Below are 16,959 nucleotides of genomic sequence, written 5' to 3'. Positions count from 1 at the left end.
TCTCAGCGATTCTGCCTCAGCCTCTTGAGTGCATGAGCCAACACAGTAGGCATACAGCTGTTTTTCTACTCGCTGGAATGGGTGTAGGGCATGACAATGACCCTGCCTGCTTGGCAGATTTCCATAACGGTTTGGAGTGACAGAACGGGCGTGTCCCTGGCTAAGGGGGTTTTGGTGGACAACCCAGACCACATGAAGTCAGTCAGTCAGTCTTTACTCAAAGGACACCTCACATGTAGGTGTGAAATCCCCCTCTCCTTTCCTCCATTTGCAATCCAATTCGAAGCAAGATGGCATGCATCTGTGAAGCTCACTGCAGAATAGAGATGGCGCTACCTGCCAGTCGGTACTCAGAACAGAAATGGAAGACAGCAGTCCTTACCTGCTTTTCTAAAAGATCTACTGAAGGCCTGGTCTAGAACCATGACCCCAGAAGCAGGCAGCACCCTGTTAAGCAGTTCCTACGTCATGAAGCGATGGCGCTTTAGGCCCCTTGCCCATCACAGTAAGAGGATACCAAGCTTTCCTTGGGTACCACAGCTTCCCTTGCTTCTTGGTGCTTCTGAACATTAAGGACAGAGCACAAGTGACCTTTCTCCTCCTCCTCCTCCATGTGGGAAAGGAAGCTCCAGGAGCCCTGCCGGTCCTGCTGGTAAGCTGCCTACAGCAGTGCACCATCACCCCAGGCAGTCCAGGCGTGTACGGACTTGTGCACTCTCGGCCTCCACGAGGCACCATCTTGCACACAGGACATAATTTTCATAGTTTTAACAAAGATGATTATTTGGTAAAGTTCCTTTACATGAGCGTACAACGGCAGATGGAAAGATAGGCAGCCCTGTACCATCTTCATTAGAGAAGTACCTGAGGCGCTTGATTAGTGATGAGTAAACTCAGAGGGACCTATAAAGAAGACTTAAATTAATGAAGAAAAGTCAGCCAGACCCACTGTTCTTACCTATGGTCCGCCAAGGCCAACTAGCAGGGCTGGTGGACACTATAGAGAAAAATCCCCTGACTGCTCCTACAGGCTTGAATCTGTCTGCTTGCCCAAGCCCAGAACCACATCAACTGACATGATCTGGAGCATGGGGGAGGAAATGTCTTGTGAATTCCAAATACTACCAGAACATAACTCAAATAATGAGAATTATACGATTTAATTGCTTCCTGCCCTCCTCCGTCCCCCTTCTAATTGCAGTCATTTAATAAAGAGGGAAGATGGAGTTCTGAAGAAAGAGATTCGGTTCAACTGTTGGCAATGGAATTCACCAAGTGTATAACAAAGGCCCCTGACCCAAGAACCTCACAGGGTAACGATATCGTGTCTCAGGAAGCCACTGGCAACCTGGAAGCAGGAACAGGTAAATGATCACAAGGAAGTCTAAGGTCCTATGGGACAGCATGCCAGTGTCCCTTCCCACTGTTTGTCCTACCTTCTCCAATGTTGGGGTATGCTGCTGATGGGGGTCTTTCCCAGCATGATGGTCATGGTACCCCTCATGACCCTCATGCTGTCCTCTGGGCTGTACAGAGCTTCTGGGATGTTGGAGTTGTTGTTGTTGGACATCACAACTATGCCTGAGAACATGAACCACGGGGGGTGGCAGCCCTGAGCTCCCAGCTCCATGTCCCTTCCCAGCCTTCCAGGCTTCCCCCTTTGCCTTCTAGAAACACTTCCTCTATGAGGTGGAACCCTACATTTCTCAGGTTCCCCAGGATCTCTCTGACAGGCCCAATGGGCCACCTATTTACTTAGTTAAGGAGATACAGACTCTGCAGTGTTCTGTGGCTAGGTGAGTACCTTGGCATTCTGCAGGGGAGGCTGGTAACTGGACGGCCGGTAGAACACCCTCTGGGTAGCGTCAGTGTGGATGTCACCCAGGAAGAGCTCCTCTACCAGGTGGTCCAGGCTGTGGTGGGGATATTGCTTCTCCACACGGATGAGCTGCAGCTCGTGCATGGCAAAGTTTATAGCCTTGGTACACTCATGGTTACTCTCCTCCTGCCACAGGTCATAGGCTACGTCCTGTACCCAGGAACCGCCAGGGGCCAGGAAGCCTGGGCAAGTTCGGTTCACCAGTCGGCTGAGTTGTTCAGCGACTGCCTCTGTGTGGCAGATGACTTGGACGCCGTGAAGCTGGTAGTCAGCTTCGGTGCCCCCACGGATGATCCAGGACGCCTGACGAAGCCGGATCTTGCCTCGGATGATGAGGGTGTAGGTGGGGTTTGTACAGCGGTTGCTGCCATAGTAAAACTGGTAGGCCTTGAAGGTGTTATTGTTGTAGAATCTGTAAGACCTTGTGATGAACTCCGGACCCGACCTCACTTCACAGCTGTTGAAGACAAGAACAGGGGAAGAGCTAGATAAATCCAACGGCGTGTGGAAGACAGCGAGGACGTGGAAAGTCATGGCAGTAAGAAGAACAATGTCTTCTATGTCCTTTACAAATGTCACTTTATTGAATCTTCACAGTAGCCTAGGTACTGTGTATGACTACCATCCATCTCTGAGGGGACCGAGGCAGAAGATGAGGAGACATGTACAAGATCACATGAGTCTGACCGTAAATCTAGGTAATGCAGCTTTAGTAACTGACCGTAACTACTCTATTCTAAAAGATTTTCACTCATTGTATGTGAGGAGAAGCAGGGGCCCCTTTAGGAGAGCTCCCTCTCTCTGGATAAGAGGGAATAGTGTGCTGCTGTCCTGTACCAGGAACACCCACCTGGTAGATACAGAACAACTAGACCCATGAATCCTTCAAATCAGGGACCTTGTCTAGGCTGGTACGAGATGTCCTTTGTTCTGAAATGGAATCTTGGCAGAAATGGAAGTCAGGCCTTCTATCTACTGAAACGTTTTATCCTCTCAGTGGGAAAAACATTAAGAGGCTGTTAAATGGAAGCAAAGTTAACATAATAAGAGGCCAGGATTCCTTTGGTTTGTGTTGACTGACAAGGAGGAACTGCCCTTAGATAAATGCTAGTCTCCCAAGCCAGAAACCCGTGACTGGGTCCTATGGAGCAAAATGGCTGGACAGGCTCAGGAACAGTCTCACATGATTTGTCACCAATCCATATGAACACAGCAGAGCCTGTACCAGTGGAGGCAGGGACTCTTGAATCACTGCCTAGAGTTTGTCCGAAAAGCTTTTGAGACCCTGGTCTTTCCAGTTAGGACTCTTGGCTCATCAGAATTCTCCTTCTGCTCATGAACAACTAACTCTGAGCTGTTTTAAATCAAGCAACCGGGATGCCATCCAAAGCACAGGTGCTTCCCCAAACTGACAACAAGGTGGACTTTTAGTTGGCAGACTGCTGGGGGATTACTAATTAATATGGGTACCTTGTGTTATGTAAATACAGTTGTTAATGTTAAATAATGCCTTGTGGATGCAAAACACATAGCTAGTCCTTTGAGCACTGGTCATCGAAGGCAGAAGAAAGGGGCAAAGGCCCACCCTAGGCTTTTGACCCAAAGGGACTAGAGTTGAGCATGATCAGTGACAGAGACTAGTGGAGGTGGGAAGAGCTCTCCTTTTTCCATTTTTTTTTCTTTTGATCTACTGCTTTTAATTTCAACATCAACAGTGTGTGGGCTCTGCCTCCTGAACTCGGTGCATCTCAGACCCAGCCATGTCTCCTTTGGAATCGAGCCACCATCGGCTCTGGCCAGAAGTGTGCGCATCTCTCAAGGGTCACTCCCAGCCTACGGTTGCCCCTGTGTATTTGCTCAAAACTGCTGCAGGGTCCTTTAATAAATCTGGATCCTATTTTAAGCAGTACTTCCAAGTTTTCTTAGATTAGAGTATCCGTAAGCTGGACACAGTGGCACATACCTGTAGTGCTGCTATCTCGGAGGCTTAATTAAGCAGGAGAAACATTTAGCTAGTTCAAGGGTAACACAATGAAACGCTGTCTCAAAACCAAGCCAAACCAAACCAAACCAAACCCACAAAACAAAGTCAAACCATCATCAACAAGAAGTCTATTCTAAATTAACAATCATAACAGCAACAACAAAAAAGACCTAATCTTCAAGATGGCAAGAAGCTCAGAGCCACCTTGCACACAGGGAGCTGGGTTGCAGGGCTGCGATCAGTGGGGTCTCCTGGATGATCAAGCCATGCCCATTCTCTATCCAGCCCTAACTTTGCTACTTTCTCTACATAGATGACTCTTCCTGCAGGAAGAAAGTAGACTTTCAGAGCCTATCCTGACTCTAACGCAAGTCTCTCTCACTCTCTCCTTCTACTGTCATTGAGCCCCTGATCCCCTGCAACATCTCTGACAATACAGACCAAGTCTGTTTGAGCTATATACACAAAATATACACAACTGCTGGCCACATAGCAGCCACCTAATAAATGACCATCTTCAAGTTATAATTTTGCATTTACAATGTATCTGCAAAGAGTTTATCCCAGTCACTTTAAGAGACCCATTTTTAGGGGAAAAAAAAAATCAGCTTCATCATTTTATAGGATTTATTTTGTCTTATGTCCATATGTGTTGAGTTATTCCCAGAAGGTCTCTGGGGGCTGCTCTCCATATCTCAGGGACTGTGCATAGGGAGACGTCATCAGATCCCAGTTAGTCTTGTTAATGCTCAACAATTTAATGGGTAGAAAGAAAATCGCTGATCCGCCTCTAGGCTATTTTTAAAAGCTCTAATGGAAGATAAGCCAGAGCTCAAACTAGGATAAATCTCAGCTTCACAGCACAGAAAAGAATCTAAGAACTGGCTAGTAAAGGCAGCTCTTAACTTACTCTTGTGCCCTGAAACAGTAGATTAGGTTACCAGAACATGGCGAGAATATTTAGACCATCAGAAGCTTTACAGCCGTGTTGCAGGGTTGGTGAAATGCAGACGCTTAATTTCACTTGCTAATGGTTTCTCTTTATACAGGAGTGGTCCCACAGAGTTCAGTAAACAAGGATCCATTCACTCACAACGTGTAGTTAGCAGTGCTATGATACTACTGCTGCTGCGGAGTAAGATTTCTGCAGCTCTAAGTTCTGCTTGCATAACCGACCAGAATTTCCAAGAGCTGCCGGGTTCTCTCACTGAAAAGCTAGCACCTAAACCCATCAGAGGGTCTTCCTCAGACCCTGCTTCCCAGGTTGCTCTCTCTGCACTTCCTGTCTCAAATCCAGCTCTTACCCTGTGGACACCCAGTGGCCCTCGATGGTCGGGGGCATCTGCACCGTGATCCGCGCACCATTGTGGAGATGCTTGAGCATGTGATGACACTGTGACTCCTTGAAAGCCCTCCAGGCGCTTTTCTCTAAGGACCGAGGGTGTGATCTGCTGTCTGGATGAAGGAGGGCAGAGCCCTCTCCCAGCCCTGGAAAAAAAACAAAACAAAACAAAACAAAAAAACAAGAGCAGAAAGTAAGCAACTCAACTGTCCCTGGTGTGAGTCAGGCAGACCGTTCTGTCTGCAACTGGCAGTGAGTGCCGTGGGAAAAGCATGCCCACTCCACCAGGCTGTGCACTGGGCCTGCGAGATCACTTCCCAGGTAGAAAGGGAGGCCTGCTAGAATCAGAACCTAGCTTGCTTGGGGCCACCCAGCTGGTTCTTTGCAAAGCCAGGGTTCAGGTACATTTACCTAGGTTTTTTACATATGCACAAACACCTGTGTGGTAGAGCCCTGAATGGACCTCACCGGATCAGTTCAGAGAGGCATGTTCTAGAAGTACATGAAAAAGAAGAGGCGGAGTTGAAGAAAGAGGAGGGAAAGGGGATATCAAGAAGGGGACCTTCACACACTGACATATTTAGGTTAGGAATAACAAGAGCAAAGAGATCAACAGTGTTGAAAACATAGCCTGGAGGATGTGGAAAGAGAAGTGGCCAGAAGACAGTTCTCAATTCCTGGCTGGGACCTGCCCCTTGGCTGGCTTCCCATGTGCTTGCACCGAGTCTCATAATTCCTGGCCACCACAGTCTCCAGATGGATGCCCTTGTTATGGTTTATCTAAGGGTTTATGAATTAGAATCTTGGCTTCCAGATGTGATGTTAAGAGACGGTAGGGCCTTTTAAGTAATGAAGTCCTACAGTTGTCATCAAGGGCATTGTGGGAGTCACCCTAGATCCTGTGGGATGCTCATATTCAGGTATCTACTCCCTGTGTCTCAAACACCGAGAGGACGGAATGGGTTGTCGGTGTACAGTCCTAGCAGTTAGAAGATATATGTCTCTGAATATGACCTCTCATGGCTCCCTCTGTCGCTCGCGACAAAGGGCCCTTCCCCTGTTGTTCAGCTGTGTTGACACTGGGCCAGGGCAAGTCAGGAGTGAACTACTGGCAACTCTGTGATGGACATCATCTACACCATATGCCCTGCTCTCATGCAGCATTTAGCACAACTCTGATCATTTAATATTTAATACCTATTTGTCTGATCATCTACCACTGATCTTTCATGTGGTTCTGAACTAATACAGGGGACAAAAGTGCCATTCACCGTCCCTCTTCCAATCCCAACAGCTATAATTATCCTGATGACAGTAATTGAGCCCATTCCTTGTCAGGCAATCAAAAAACAAAATGTCACACAACTCGCTATCTGGTGGATCAATAATATAGTCAATTATAATGTGACTAACTTCTAATAGACTTTAATTAAAGACCTCAGGCATGAGAGAACAGGAGCGGATTCTACTTGAAATGTGACTCTAGGCATTCAATAACGACGCTAGTATCTCAGGGATGACCAAGTTGTGTTCTAAAGCTTGATGTACAAACTCCTAGATTGATTGATTGATTGATTTTACTCTTGGATCTTAAAAGCTCAAGGGATGGGGCTGAAGTTGCCCCAGCCAGGCTGCTTGAGTTTGAAACTGGATTTGCTGCTAACAGGATTTTATTCAACTCAAGACTTCCATGGTGTCTGTCTGAGACACATCGTTATTTTATTACCGGCAACAAAACACAAGGCTCTAACCATGACATAATGCTTTAACAATGCCCGCGCATCATTCACAGCAGCCTCAGATGGCTTTGGCGTTTATCTGTTCAAGGAGAGTTGGCAATTCTTCTGGCCTTTGGTGGCAAATGTTTGCTCTTCACGTGTCTTGGTCACAAAACACAAACAGCTTCACGTTTTTGTGGGTATACTCATGTTCATACCACCAACACATGCTGGGTGAGAAACTATGGCATTGCAGTTATGCTTTCCATAATAAATATTTGCCCCACTGAGGACAAATTAACACCCCTGGCTCTGTTGGAAGACCCATTTACCCTTCACAATAGTTTTCTTCTGCAGGCTCAGAGTCATCACCAGTTGGCGATGGACAGAAGGCATCCGTGCTGGGTCAATAGTTTACTCTTTTGATTTTCAAATCCAGTCTACCTTAACTAACCTCAAAAAAAGGAGTACAAGATACCCATGCAGGAAACAAGTTCAGAGACATGAGGAGCAATTGTGTCCAAGTTGCCACAGTCAAGAGCAGCGTCAGGACTTTAGCTCAGTGGCAGAGCACACCACTCTTCTTTACTACTACTTACAAACCAAAGGAACTATGACCCCCATCCATAAAACCACTCACCACAGATAGAGATCTTAAAGCAGAAAAAAGGGAGAACACCATCTTGTGGTTCGTGAAACACACTTAGGCTGACAGACTCACACAAATTATTCAGCCTCTCTGAGCTTCAGCCCACTTATGTGTAATGAGGCCCACTCCTCTTGGGCAGGGTCTAATTTAGCACAGTGCCTTTCATGCACTGCTAACACTATTCAATAATGACACTTTTATGCCAATCTCCAAAAGTCTCTCCTAACAAACAGTTAAAATAATGGTGGTCCAGAGCTGGCCTCCCTCTGAGCTCTGAGGAGAACGAAGTACCCAGAATTAAGCTTGGGCTGTCAGACAACATTTTATGATTCTGAAGAAGAAAGCAAAGAGTGGGGCTGGCAGCCAGCAATCTACTAATGATTCTGAACAAGAAGAGAATAAAGGCTGGGGCTGGCAGCCTGCATTCTACAATGATTCCAAAGAAGAAGATATAGCATCAAGCATTTGATTGCAAGTTCTGCTCAGCTTGACAAATACTGATCAACAATGTGTGCATTTTAGAGGCAGGACATAACAAATATGAATGAAGGTAAGTGTTGTTGACTTAGAAGTCTGGATAGGAAATGGGTAGAGATGACTAAGGAGGACTCTGGGAATACAGCCAGGCCCTGGAAGGCAGAGGCAGGAGTGATGGGTAGTATCTCCATGGGCCATTCAAAAGAATGGAACCACAACAGGGAAGGAAAGTTAGACTTGAGTTCTTAGCAGGTGGCAAGAGAAATAAAATTCATTATGGAAATCACTGGAAAGTAGGAGACAAACACCAACCTAGGATGTGGCTCTTGGTCATGAACACAACCTAGCAACCTGGTGAGGCAGCCACTTCAGCCAGGGAACACATGACCAGCAGATGGAGACAACTCAACAGGTGTGATAGTGAGTTTATGTGTTAATAATTGTCTTCATTTATTTCCTATGGTTAGAGGAAGCTAGCTGAGGCTAGAATTTTTTTTTTTAAATTAAGTTTATTTTCGAATACAAAGTGTGGCCTTGACTTTTGCTTGGCTCTGCTGGGGGCTGTGACTCCTCCCACTGTGCTGGGTCCCAGCATGCTTCATGGCACTGTGATAGGAGGACACTCAGACGCAGGTAGGGGCCACAGATCTGTTAGAGCCACTTGTTCCCTGAGATCATGTTAATTCTCCCCAAGGGCAATGTCTCCAGTGATCTAATCACTTCCCACTGGGCCCCAGTTTAGGGGGAAGAGGAGCTGTAGTGGGACTTGAACAAGCCTAGAGCTTTACACAAGCTAAGCAAGCCCTTCACTCCTGAGCCGTATCCACATCCTCAGCCCTTTTTACAGCGTCTCACTAAGTTGCCTGGGGTGGCCTTGAACTCACTCTGTAGCTCTCCTTGGCCTTGGCCTTTTGAGGTTTTAAGAAACTGATTACTGGCATGTACCAACACAGCCTGGCTTGGGCTTCACCTTTTCAAGGTTCCACTATCTGACGTCATTACACAGGTTTCTACAAATGAACCCTTGAAGAGCATATTATGTCTTAAGTATAGTACTGGTTTTTGTCTTCTTTCTCTTTACAGGTGGATAAAAACATCTCTGGGTTTTTGTTTTTTGTTTTTTGGCCGATATAAAAACATATGGATGGCCTTCTTTTAAGTGCTAATTCTGTTTGATGTCTAGGGATTGTAAGCTTATTTGAGGTACCAATTTCATTTTGGGGAGAAGCTAAAGCCAACATTCTTACACTTCTTTTTCAAGGCATTGCCTTGGTGTGCCAATCAAGCAGCCCAGCCTTAGACTTCTGGTCAACCCAGGGGACTCTGTAGTCACACAACACTTGACAATTCAATTTTTGAGAAACATTGCCTCATTTTGTCAACTGCTATTACCACTTAGGCACAGGGACAGTCTGAGGTAAATTTATGAACAGTTGTCCATAGCACCCATTGACAGGGAAGCGCCTATCACTGTTCCCAGTCCAGGGCAACTCTGAATAAGTTATCACACGACTTCTCCAGAAAATGATCTCAAGCATGGCTTGGACCCAAATAAAATCATTATGGCAAAAGGGTGGGAATGTGAGGGAAGAGTAATGTAAAAGCCTAGCAGGAAATTGTTCACTTATTGAAAAAAAAATTAAGTTCTGTGAGGTTAAGCATTTACAGGTTACCAAGTTCTGAATATTACACAGACCCTGGGGTTCCGTATGGACTGTGTGCACAGGGATAGATGCATGAGTGACATGCCCCTAAGCAGGGAGGTGAATTACCGCACTCGGGAATCCTAGATTTTGCTATGATCTTATCCACCAACACCCAGCAGTCTGCTACTCAGACAGTAGCATACCCAACAACAGCAAAGAAAACCCAAGTTTGTTTGGATAAGATGAAGCACAAGGTTGACTTATACTGAAGTTTGTGCTCCAAATAATAGACGTTGAAGTGCCCAGGTCTTATATCACTTGAAAGCACAGGTTACACTCTTGGAAGGTGGTACTTAAGAGATCTTTCATGGGGAGAGATGAAACTGGAATGTCCACTGTCACCCACACATCTCCCCCTACCCGAGACCCACAGTGCTCTCAGGAGCAAGCCAGGCTATGGAGAAACTAAAGACGACCCTTGAAGAGACAGAAGGGGGGAGGAAGTGGTCGCTCAGCTTCTGAGAGCCAACATTCATTTACTCAACAAAGATCTAAATAACAACGATGCATCGGGTTCTTTCATATACAAAGATCATTGTTGACTTATGAAAAGTATATGGGGCTAGATCCTTGATTTTTCAATATTTTAAGAACTCAATTTATCTGCAGATTCTGGTTTCCACATGCCTATATAGACATACTGGGAAGAAAATTCTTCTTAGGCATGTTTATAAATAACACAATGCAACATTCACTGGAAAACAATACCTTTCAAGCACATACTTGGGTCTGAAATAAACTTTAGTCAGGCCAGTCTCTAGAGTTATATGCTAATGTTTAAATTTTAATTTTAAAAAGTAAATACATGTGATATTAATACATTAGCAATATTTTCTCTGGGCAGAGGGTTCTGAAGGATCCCTTTCTCAACTCATTTTGCAGCTTTCCCTACTTTCCATAATGTATGTTCCTCAATAATCAGAGGGGTATGGTATCTCAAGTCAGCATTAGTGATGATATAGAAAATGAGACTGACGAGCTTAACTACAGGTAATTACTTACCCATGAAATCGTCTTGCCCAATTAAATGAGCAGTCATTACTGTAAAGCATGCTTTGAAGTGGATACAGGGAGATAAGCCCCAGCATAGCTCCTAGGTCCTGGAGTAAGAACTTGTGTACTGCAGATGGTACCAGGGCTAAACACCATGTGGGCCCTGGTGCATACCACACTCTTGGTTTTAGCTCCAAGTTTCTGTCCAGCGGCAAACAAAAACTAAAAGGACTGCTTATACTGTCTGTAAACCTTCCTACAGAAAATATTTACCCTTTATAGAAATTAATAAAACAAAACATTTTGAAATTTCTGGCTATGTTTGATTTTAGTGGGCATATTTTAATACCTGCCAAGGCCTTTGGACTGGATAAGGGCTGAACTGAGATGGACAAGTCCTCTGTGTCTATGTGTTATATATCACATATATGTGATATATGTTCATACAGCACACATATATGTACTGTGTATAATATATCAATATGGCATATATTTGATATTTGTTTTAATACATGCTTGTGTGTGATGTTTGTGATGTATGTAGGTGTTTGTGTGTAATTTTTGTGGTATAGCATACTTACGATATCTATACCATATATGCATATGTGGTATGTGTGTCTCTATGTATCTGTGTGTGATATGATCTTTGTGCTGTGTATGGTGTGTGTTTATGTGTGATATTTGTGTGTGTGTGTGTGTATGTGTGTGTGTGTGTGTGTTACATATGTGGGATTTCTGAACGCCAACTAGTACAATGACCCACAGTTGGCCTCCCTCCTGGGCCTGAGGTTCTCAGAGTCATTTCTTCATTACTACTAGATACTCTTTAGGATTCTAAAGAAAAGGGAAAGCTCCCTCATCAGCCCGGCAGTAAGCAGTGACACACACTGGCAGTGGACCTGCACATAAATGTTTTTGAACAAATGGCTAGCTGGACGAATCAAATCAGAGAGCACTCACAGAACAGAATACACTTAGTGATTTCTCATAAGGATCCTTCCTTTCTCATACTTAGGTAAAACCATTCTACTTTCCAGAGGGAGTCACTCTGAAGCTGGGGAGAACTCAGCAGTAGCCTGCAACTACACAATCATGACACGGTAGCATGCAGTCCTGCCAGACGGTGGCAGGTGTCTTCCTGAAGTTACCTCCAGGTCCTTCAGCTCAGGCACACCTGCTCTGTGTGCTCGGAGCCTCTACCCATCAACCCCCAGGATGCCAGCTCCTATCCCTGCTCTGACATGGTTCATGTTTCCTCTTGACTGTGTCAGTCTTCATGTGTCCCTCAACAGTATGCAGCTACATGGTCACATCATACATAATCACAGGACTGCTCAGCCACATAGGATGCAAGCCCATCTAGTTAACAAGAGAACATCTGACATCTGTCCAAGGTCCTTGCCCCTTACTGTGTACAAACAAACTATGATCAAGATTCCATTTGATGACAAAGAGGGAAAAGCAATGGGGAAGTAAATGTTTTCTTGGTTACAAAGGCGATTGTCAGGAAAATGCCATTTTGAAGATCTCTACTGCTCTCCATTTCAATGTTTTCTTGAAATTTGTTGGTTAAGCACTGATTTGGCAATTGGCAGTTTTTAAGTCTCTCCCCTCCTCCCTCCTTCTCACTCTCCCTCCCTGTATGTGTGTGTGTGTGTGTGTGTGTGTGTGTGTGTGTGTGTGTGCGTCTGTCTGTCTGTCTGTCTGTCTTCTGTGTGTAGGCTCATATGGGTATATTCCTGTGTGTGGAAGCCAGAAAATAACCTCAGGTGTCAAGCCTCAGATACTACCATCTCTCTCTCTCTCTCTCTCTCTCTCTCTCTCTCTCTCTCTCTCTCTCTCTCTCTCTCTCTCTCTCTCTCATGTCTATCCCAAACAGTCTCTCTCATTGGCCCACTATTGAAGCAGGCTAGCCTGGCTGATCAGGGATATGTCTGCTTCTACCTCACCAGCACTGGGATGACAAATATACTTATGTGGGTTCTGAAGATCGATTCAGGTCCTGCTACTTTCAGGCAAGCTCTTTACTAACTGAGCCATGTCCTCAGCTCCTAAGCATCTGATGGAATAAAGCCACATCAAAGGGAAGGACTGAAAAGGTCTCCACTTCTCTGAAAAGTCAAAGGGTTCTACAAATGTAAACAGTGTTTGAGAAACAACTTTCCCCCAACATCTGCTCCGCTACAGAAATGTGCTGGTTGTAAGGTCAGTGTAGCTCCCACCCCCGCCCCCACCCCCCATATTCTCCACACCTCCTGCATATCTGTGTCGAGAGCTGAATGAGTTTTAAAATTTGACATGTGAACGTAAGCGCCTTCTCCGTGAAGCAGAGAAGGCAGTGATAATGGATAGCTGCCAGCTGTGTACCTTTGTGACACTCAGGGGGTTTTATTTGGATTAAGAAGTGCAGTTGTTTGCAGAATCTGAGGGGGAGGAAAGCAACGTGACAGGCACACGCCTGTGCATCACACTTTGAACTTGGGTCTCGAGCCGCTGCATCCACAGTTCTATAAGAGAATAAAAGCAAGAAAGCCTGAGGTCCTGTGAGAACACATTTGCTCACAGATAGGGGTTGGGGTGTGTGCATGTGACTTGTGACTTCCAATGAATTGAAATCAAAGTGGCTACAGAACTGAACAAAGACTGGATCCCATACATAATGGCACTGCCAACCAGCATCCTCCTCCAGGTCCTTCAGAAAGCCTTTCTGTGATTTCCTCTTTAACCTTACTTGTCCATGCAGCAGATCTTCTAGATGGGCAGTCTGAAATGTATTTAAGTTGCTACATGCACATTTGGAACCACATGACCCTTCCTTTTATCTACAAAACTGCTATCACAAATAGTCAAATGATTAGCGAATCAAATGCCTACAGAGCAGGAAAGAAATCATTAATCTGTTCTAGGATAACTTGTGTCTTCTATTGAAATAATTGAGCGGGCTCTAGCTTTTGCCACAGGATGGTTTAGAAGCCTATAAAACCCCTATCTCTTAAATGGGGCAACTCATCAAGCCACTCTCTGGGGTTAAGTTGATTAATACCCATTTTCTGTTAAAATGCTCTAATCAGATAGAAATTGTGGCAGGGAAGGATTTCAAACCCCTTCTAATGCTTTCTGCTATCCTTACCAGTTATGGCCAATTTTTCTTAGACCATGCACATTTGAAACTTGTGTTTTCTTTCTTTTTTTTTTTTTAAACTTATTTTATTAGGTATTTTCTTCATTTACATTTCAAATGCTATCCCGAATGTCCCCTATACCCTCCCCCTACCCTGCTCCCCTGCCCACCCACTCCCATTTCCTGGCCCTGGCGTTCCCCTGTATGGGGCATATAAAGTTTGCAAGACCAAGGGGCATCTCTTCCCAACGATGGCTGACTAGGCCATCTTCTGCTATATATGCAGCTAGAGACACGAGCTCTGGGGGTACTGATTAGTTCATATTGTTGTTTCACCTATAGGGTTGCAGACCCCTTCAGTTCCTTGGGTAATTTCTCTAGCTCCTTCATTGGGGTCTCTGTGTTCTATCCTATAGATGACTGTGGGCATCTACTTCTATATTTGCCAGGCATTGGCATAGCCTCACAGAGATAGCTATATCAGTGTCCTTTCAGCAAGATCTTGCTGGCATCTTCTTGCAGCAGATCCCACAACTCCCTCTTGGATCCAAGTTGATAGATCTTTGGGTGACTTCTGTTTTAATAATTGCATCACTGCAAACTCGATGTGAAGTTGCATTACTCTGTGAAAGTTTATCCAGGTTGTCCAATTAAGCTCTTAAACCTCCCTTTTTATCTGAAGTTCTTTTCATAAACACGCATGCATGCTCTCTGGCCCCGTTCCTACTTGCAGACCAGACTGCCTCTTGCAGCTACTCCCTCTGTCTTCTTCTCCTGGCACCAGTGGGGAGACTTCCCCAGATCTCATGGAGTAATCACAGACTCCTGACTTCAGTGTGGGAGATTTCTGGCCACACTGACCAAACGATATACTTGCATATACAGGCCAGCCACTCCTATCTCAGTTGGATTGCTAAGTAGGCATACTGAACATCCCGTTTCTCAAGAGGCAGCAAAAGGCTCAGAGTAGAGCCATGGTACATTTGTGAAGATGGTCCCTGAAGCCCAACTGGTAATGATTTTGTGCAAAACAGTCTATGGATATGAAACTTTTAAATAACTATTTGACAGCACTACTATCTGCATGCTCCCCCTCCACCCACAGCAGACATTGTAACAGTTTTTGTTTTTTTCAACCAGGGGTAATTTTCCCTGTTTCATCCTCTCTTTTTTCTTGTGTGTGTGGCAGCTGCTGTTTGATCTGCTCATTGGCTCTGATTTGTTTCATGTTTCAGCCAAAGATTAAAACTGCTCTGTAATTCTAAGCAGATGGGCCTAGAAGTCCAACCCTATAATTATACATTCTCTCTCTTTGCCCTGGAACTGCAAGCCTTCCATTCTGACTTTTAAGATGTTGCGATGGCCGGGGCTCAGTGTGCACCTTGGCAATCAATTGCTCAGGCAGGTCCACAAAGCCTGGGGGAACTTCGAAAGCTGTCCCAAAGACTACAAAGAAAACAGCACCCCCAGAAGCCTGCAGTTCCCTTCTCTTCATTCTCTGAGGCACAGGGTGGGGGTGGGGGTGGGGAGCTGTTCCCCAATAGGCCAGCTGCAGGTTCGGATGGTTTCAGTGGATGTTAAGGAAGGAGAGCCATGAAGCTGAAACGTCAGATGTCTGACTATTGCCCTGGACAACAGAAGGAACACACCATTGCCTACCACAAGTATCAACAACCACCTGTCATCAAACATGCTTTGTCCACCCCAATGCGATTGTCTTATTTTGTACGGTGCAATTTCTAGAACCCCTTTCCAGAGCAGATGTCTGTGGTTCTGCAGCCTGGAGAACCAGAGCAAGCAGTAGCCCAGGAAAAAGTTGAACCCACACCAGCGTGAGGGATCGGGGCATCCAGCTCCTTCAGTCACTAAGATTCAATGCGGAGCTAGGGTGCAGGCAGACTACAAACACTGGTCCTCAGACGGCAGACAAACACCCGCGAGACGTGTCCTCCCTGTAAACCATCACAGCTTTCTCTTTACAGTCTCATAAAGGACAGGACCTCACCGAGAGCCCCTGCTGCGCTCTGACACCGGTGGAAAGCGGACGGCAAAGCCTGCGATTCTGTGACAGTTTACAGCTGGAAAGGCCCTCAGAGTGGATAAAAAGCTTTCCCTCGGCTGTGCAGCTACGGATGTGAGAGATGAAAAGTATCTAGGAGAGGTTCGCATCATTCCAGAAAGAACACTGCAGCGGCAAAATCCACTGTGGGTGCCGCTGGGGGAAGGGGCTCTGCGCACCCACCGGCCGGAAAGGGCAAACGGGCACACTGTGCACCCAGCGACCGGGCGCGACTCCTGACGTCGTCGTCGGGGCAATGGGAGGACCGGAACGGTCCCCATTCACCCATCCATCCCCGAACTCACCATGCAACAGGAGGGCTGGGAACAGGTATCCAAGCAGAAGGCGGCGCACACGGGACATCTCCGGGCTCCTTCCGGGCCTCGCTGGAGTCCGTCTCCGTCCCCTCCGAGCGCGCGCGCTGGCCACTCCAGTGCCGGGCGCGCTCGGCTTCTCAGCCGCAGCCCCCGGCGGGCGCCCGCCAGGCCCGGCCTCAGGCAGCGGCGCGCCCCATCCCCGGCGGGCGCAGCGCGGGACTGCGGGGCGCGCGCTCCCCCGGCTCCGTCCGGCCCCTATCCGCGCGGGACTCAGAACCGCAGCCCAGCCTCTCCGCGTCCCGCCCCGGCCCCTTGGCTCCCAGCCCCAGTCCCGAGGCCCGCCCCGGCCGTGGCGCGCACAGCTCGGAGGTACAGTGGCCGCTGCTGCCGCCGCGGCAGACTCTCCTCATATTTGCAGAGCGCCGCGGGCGGCTCGGAGGCGGGGCCGGGGAGGGGCGGAGTGTCGCTGAGGCCACGCCTTAAGTCCAGCCCCTTCTCCCCGCTCTCCTAGCCCGCCCTTGTGCTTGAGAGCTCTGTGCCTCTCCTCCCCCTCCTCCTCCTTGCTATCTCCTCCTACTCTCCCACTTCCTCCAGGGCTCCTGCTCTTTGGTCTTCTCCCCCCTTCTCCCTCAAAGGCCCGCCTTTCCCGTCTGCCTGGGCGCATCTTCATATCTTCACCCCCTTTTCTGTTCTTCTCCTCCGCGACTGCTCACT

General features: G+C 46.8%; 1 protein-coding gene across 1 annotated transcript in view; it reads right to left on the bottom strand.

Moving 5' to 3' along the window:
• The window catches only part of Apcdd1 (APC down-regulated 1), a 31,382-nt gene extending 14,748 nt beyond the window's left edge, over positions 1-16,634 (bottom strand). The window contains exons 1-3 of the mRNA XM_021214811.1: positions 16,234-16,634; positions 5,168-5,351; positions 1,805-2,336 (exon numbers count right to left, since the gene is read on the bottom strand). Coding sequence (XP_021070470.1) covers positions 1,805-2,336; positions 5,168-5,351; positions 16,234-16,291 — 774 coding nt within the window. The 5' untranslated portion in view covers positions 16,292-16,634. The remainder of the gene's footprint in view (positions 1-1,804; positions 2,337-5,167; positions 5,352-16,233) is intronic.
• Positions 16,635-16,959: the final 325 nt, after the last annotated feature.

The sequence above is a fragment of the Mus pahari genome, chromosome 15 (genome assembly GCF_900095145.1).
Source record: "Mus pahari chromosome 15, PAHARI_EIJ_v1.1, whole genome shotgun sequence".
Lineage (NCBI taxonomy): Eukaryota > Metazoa > Chordata > Mammalia > Rodentia > Muridae > Mus > Mus pahari.
Note: the sequence above shows the minus strand (reverse complement) of the source record. Positions and strands in the feature narration are given on the sequence as shown.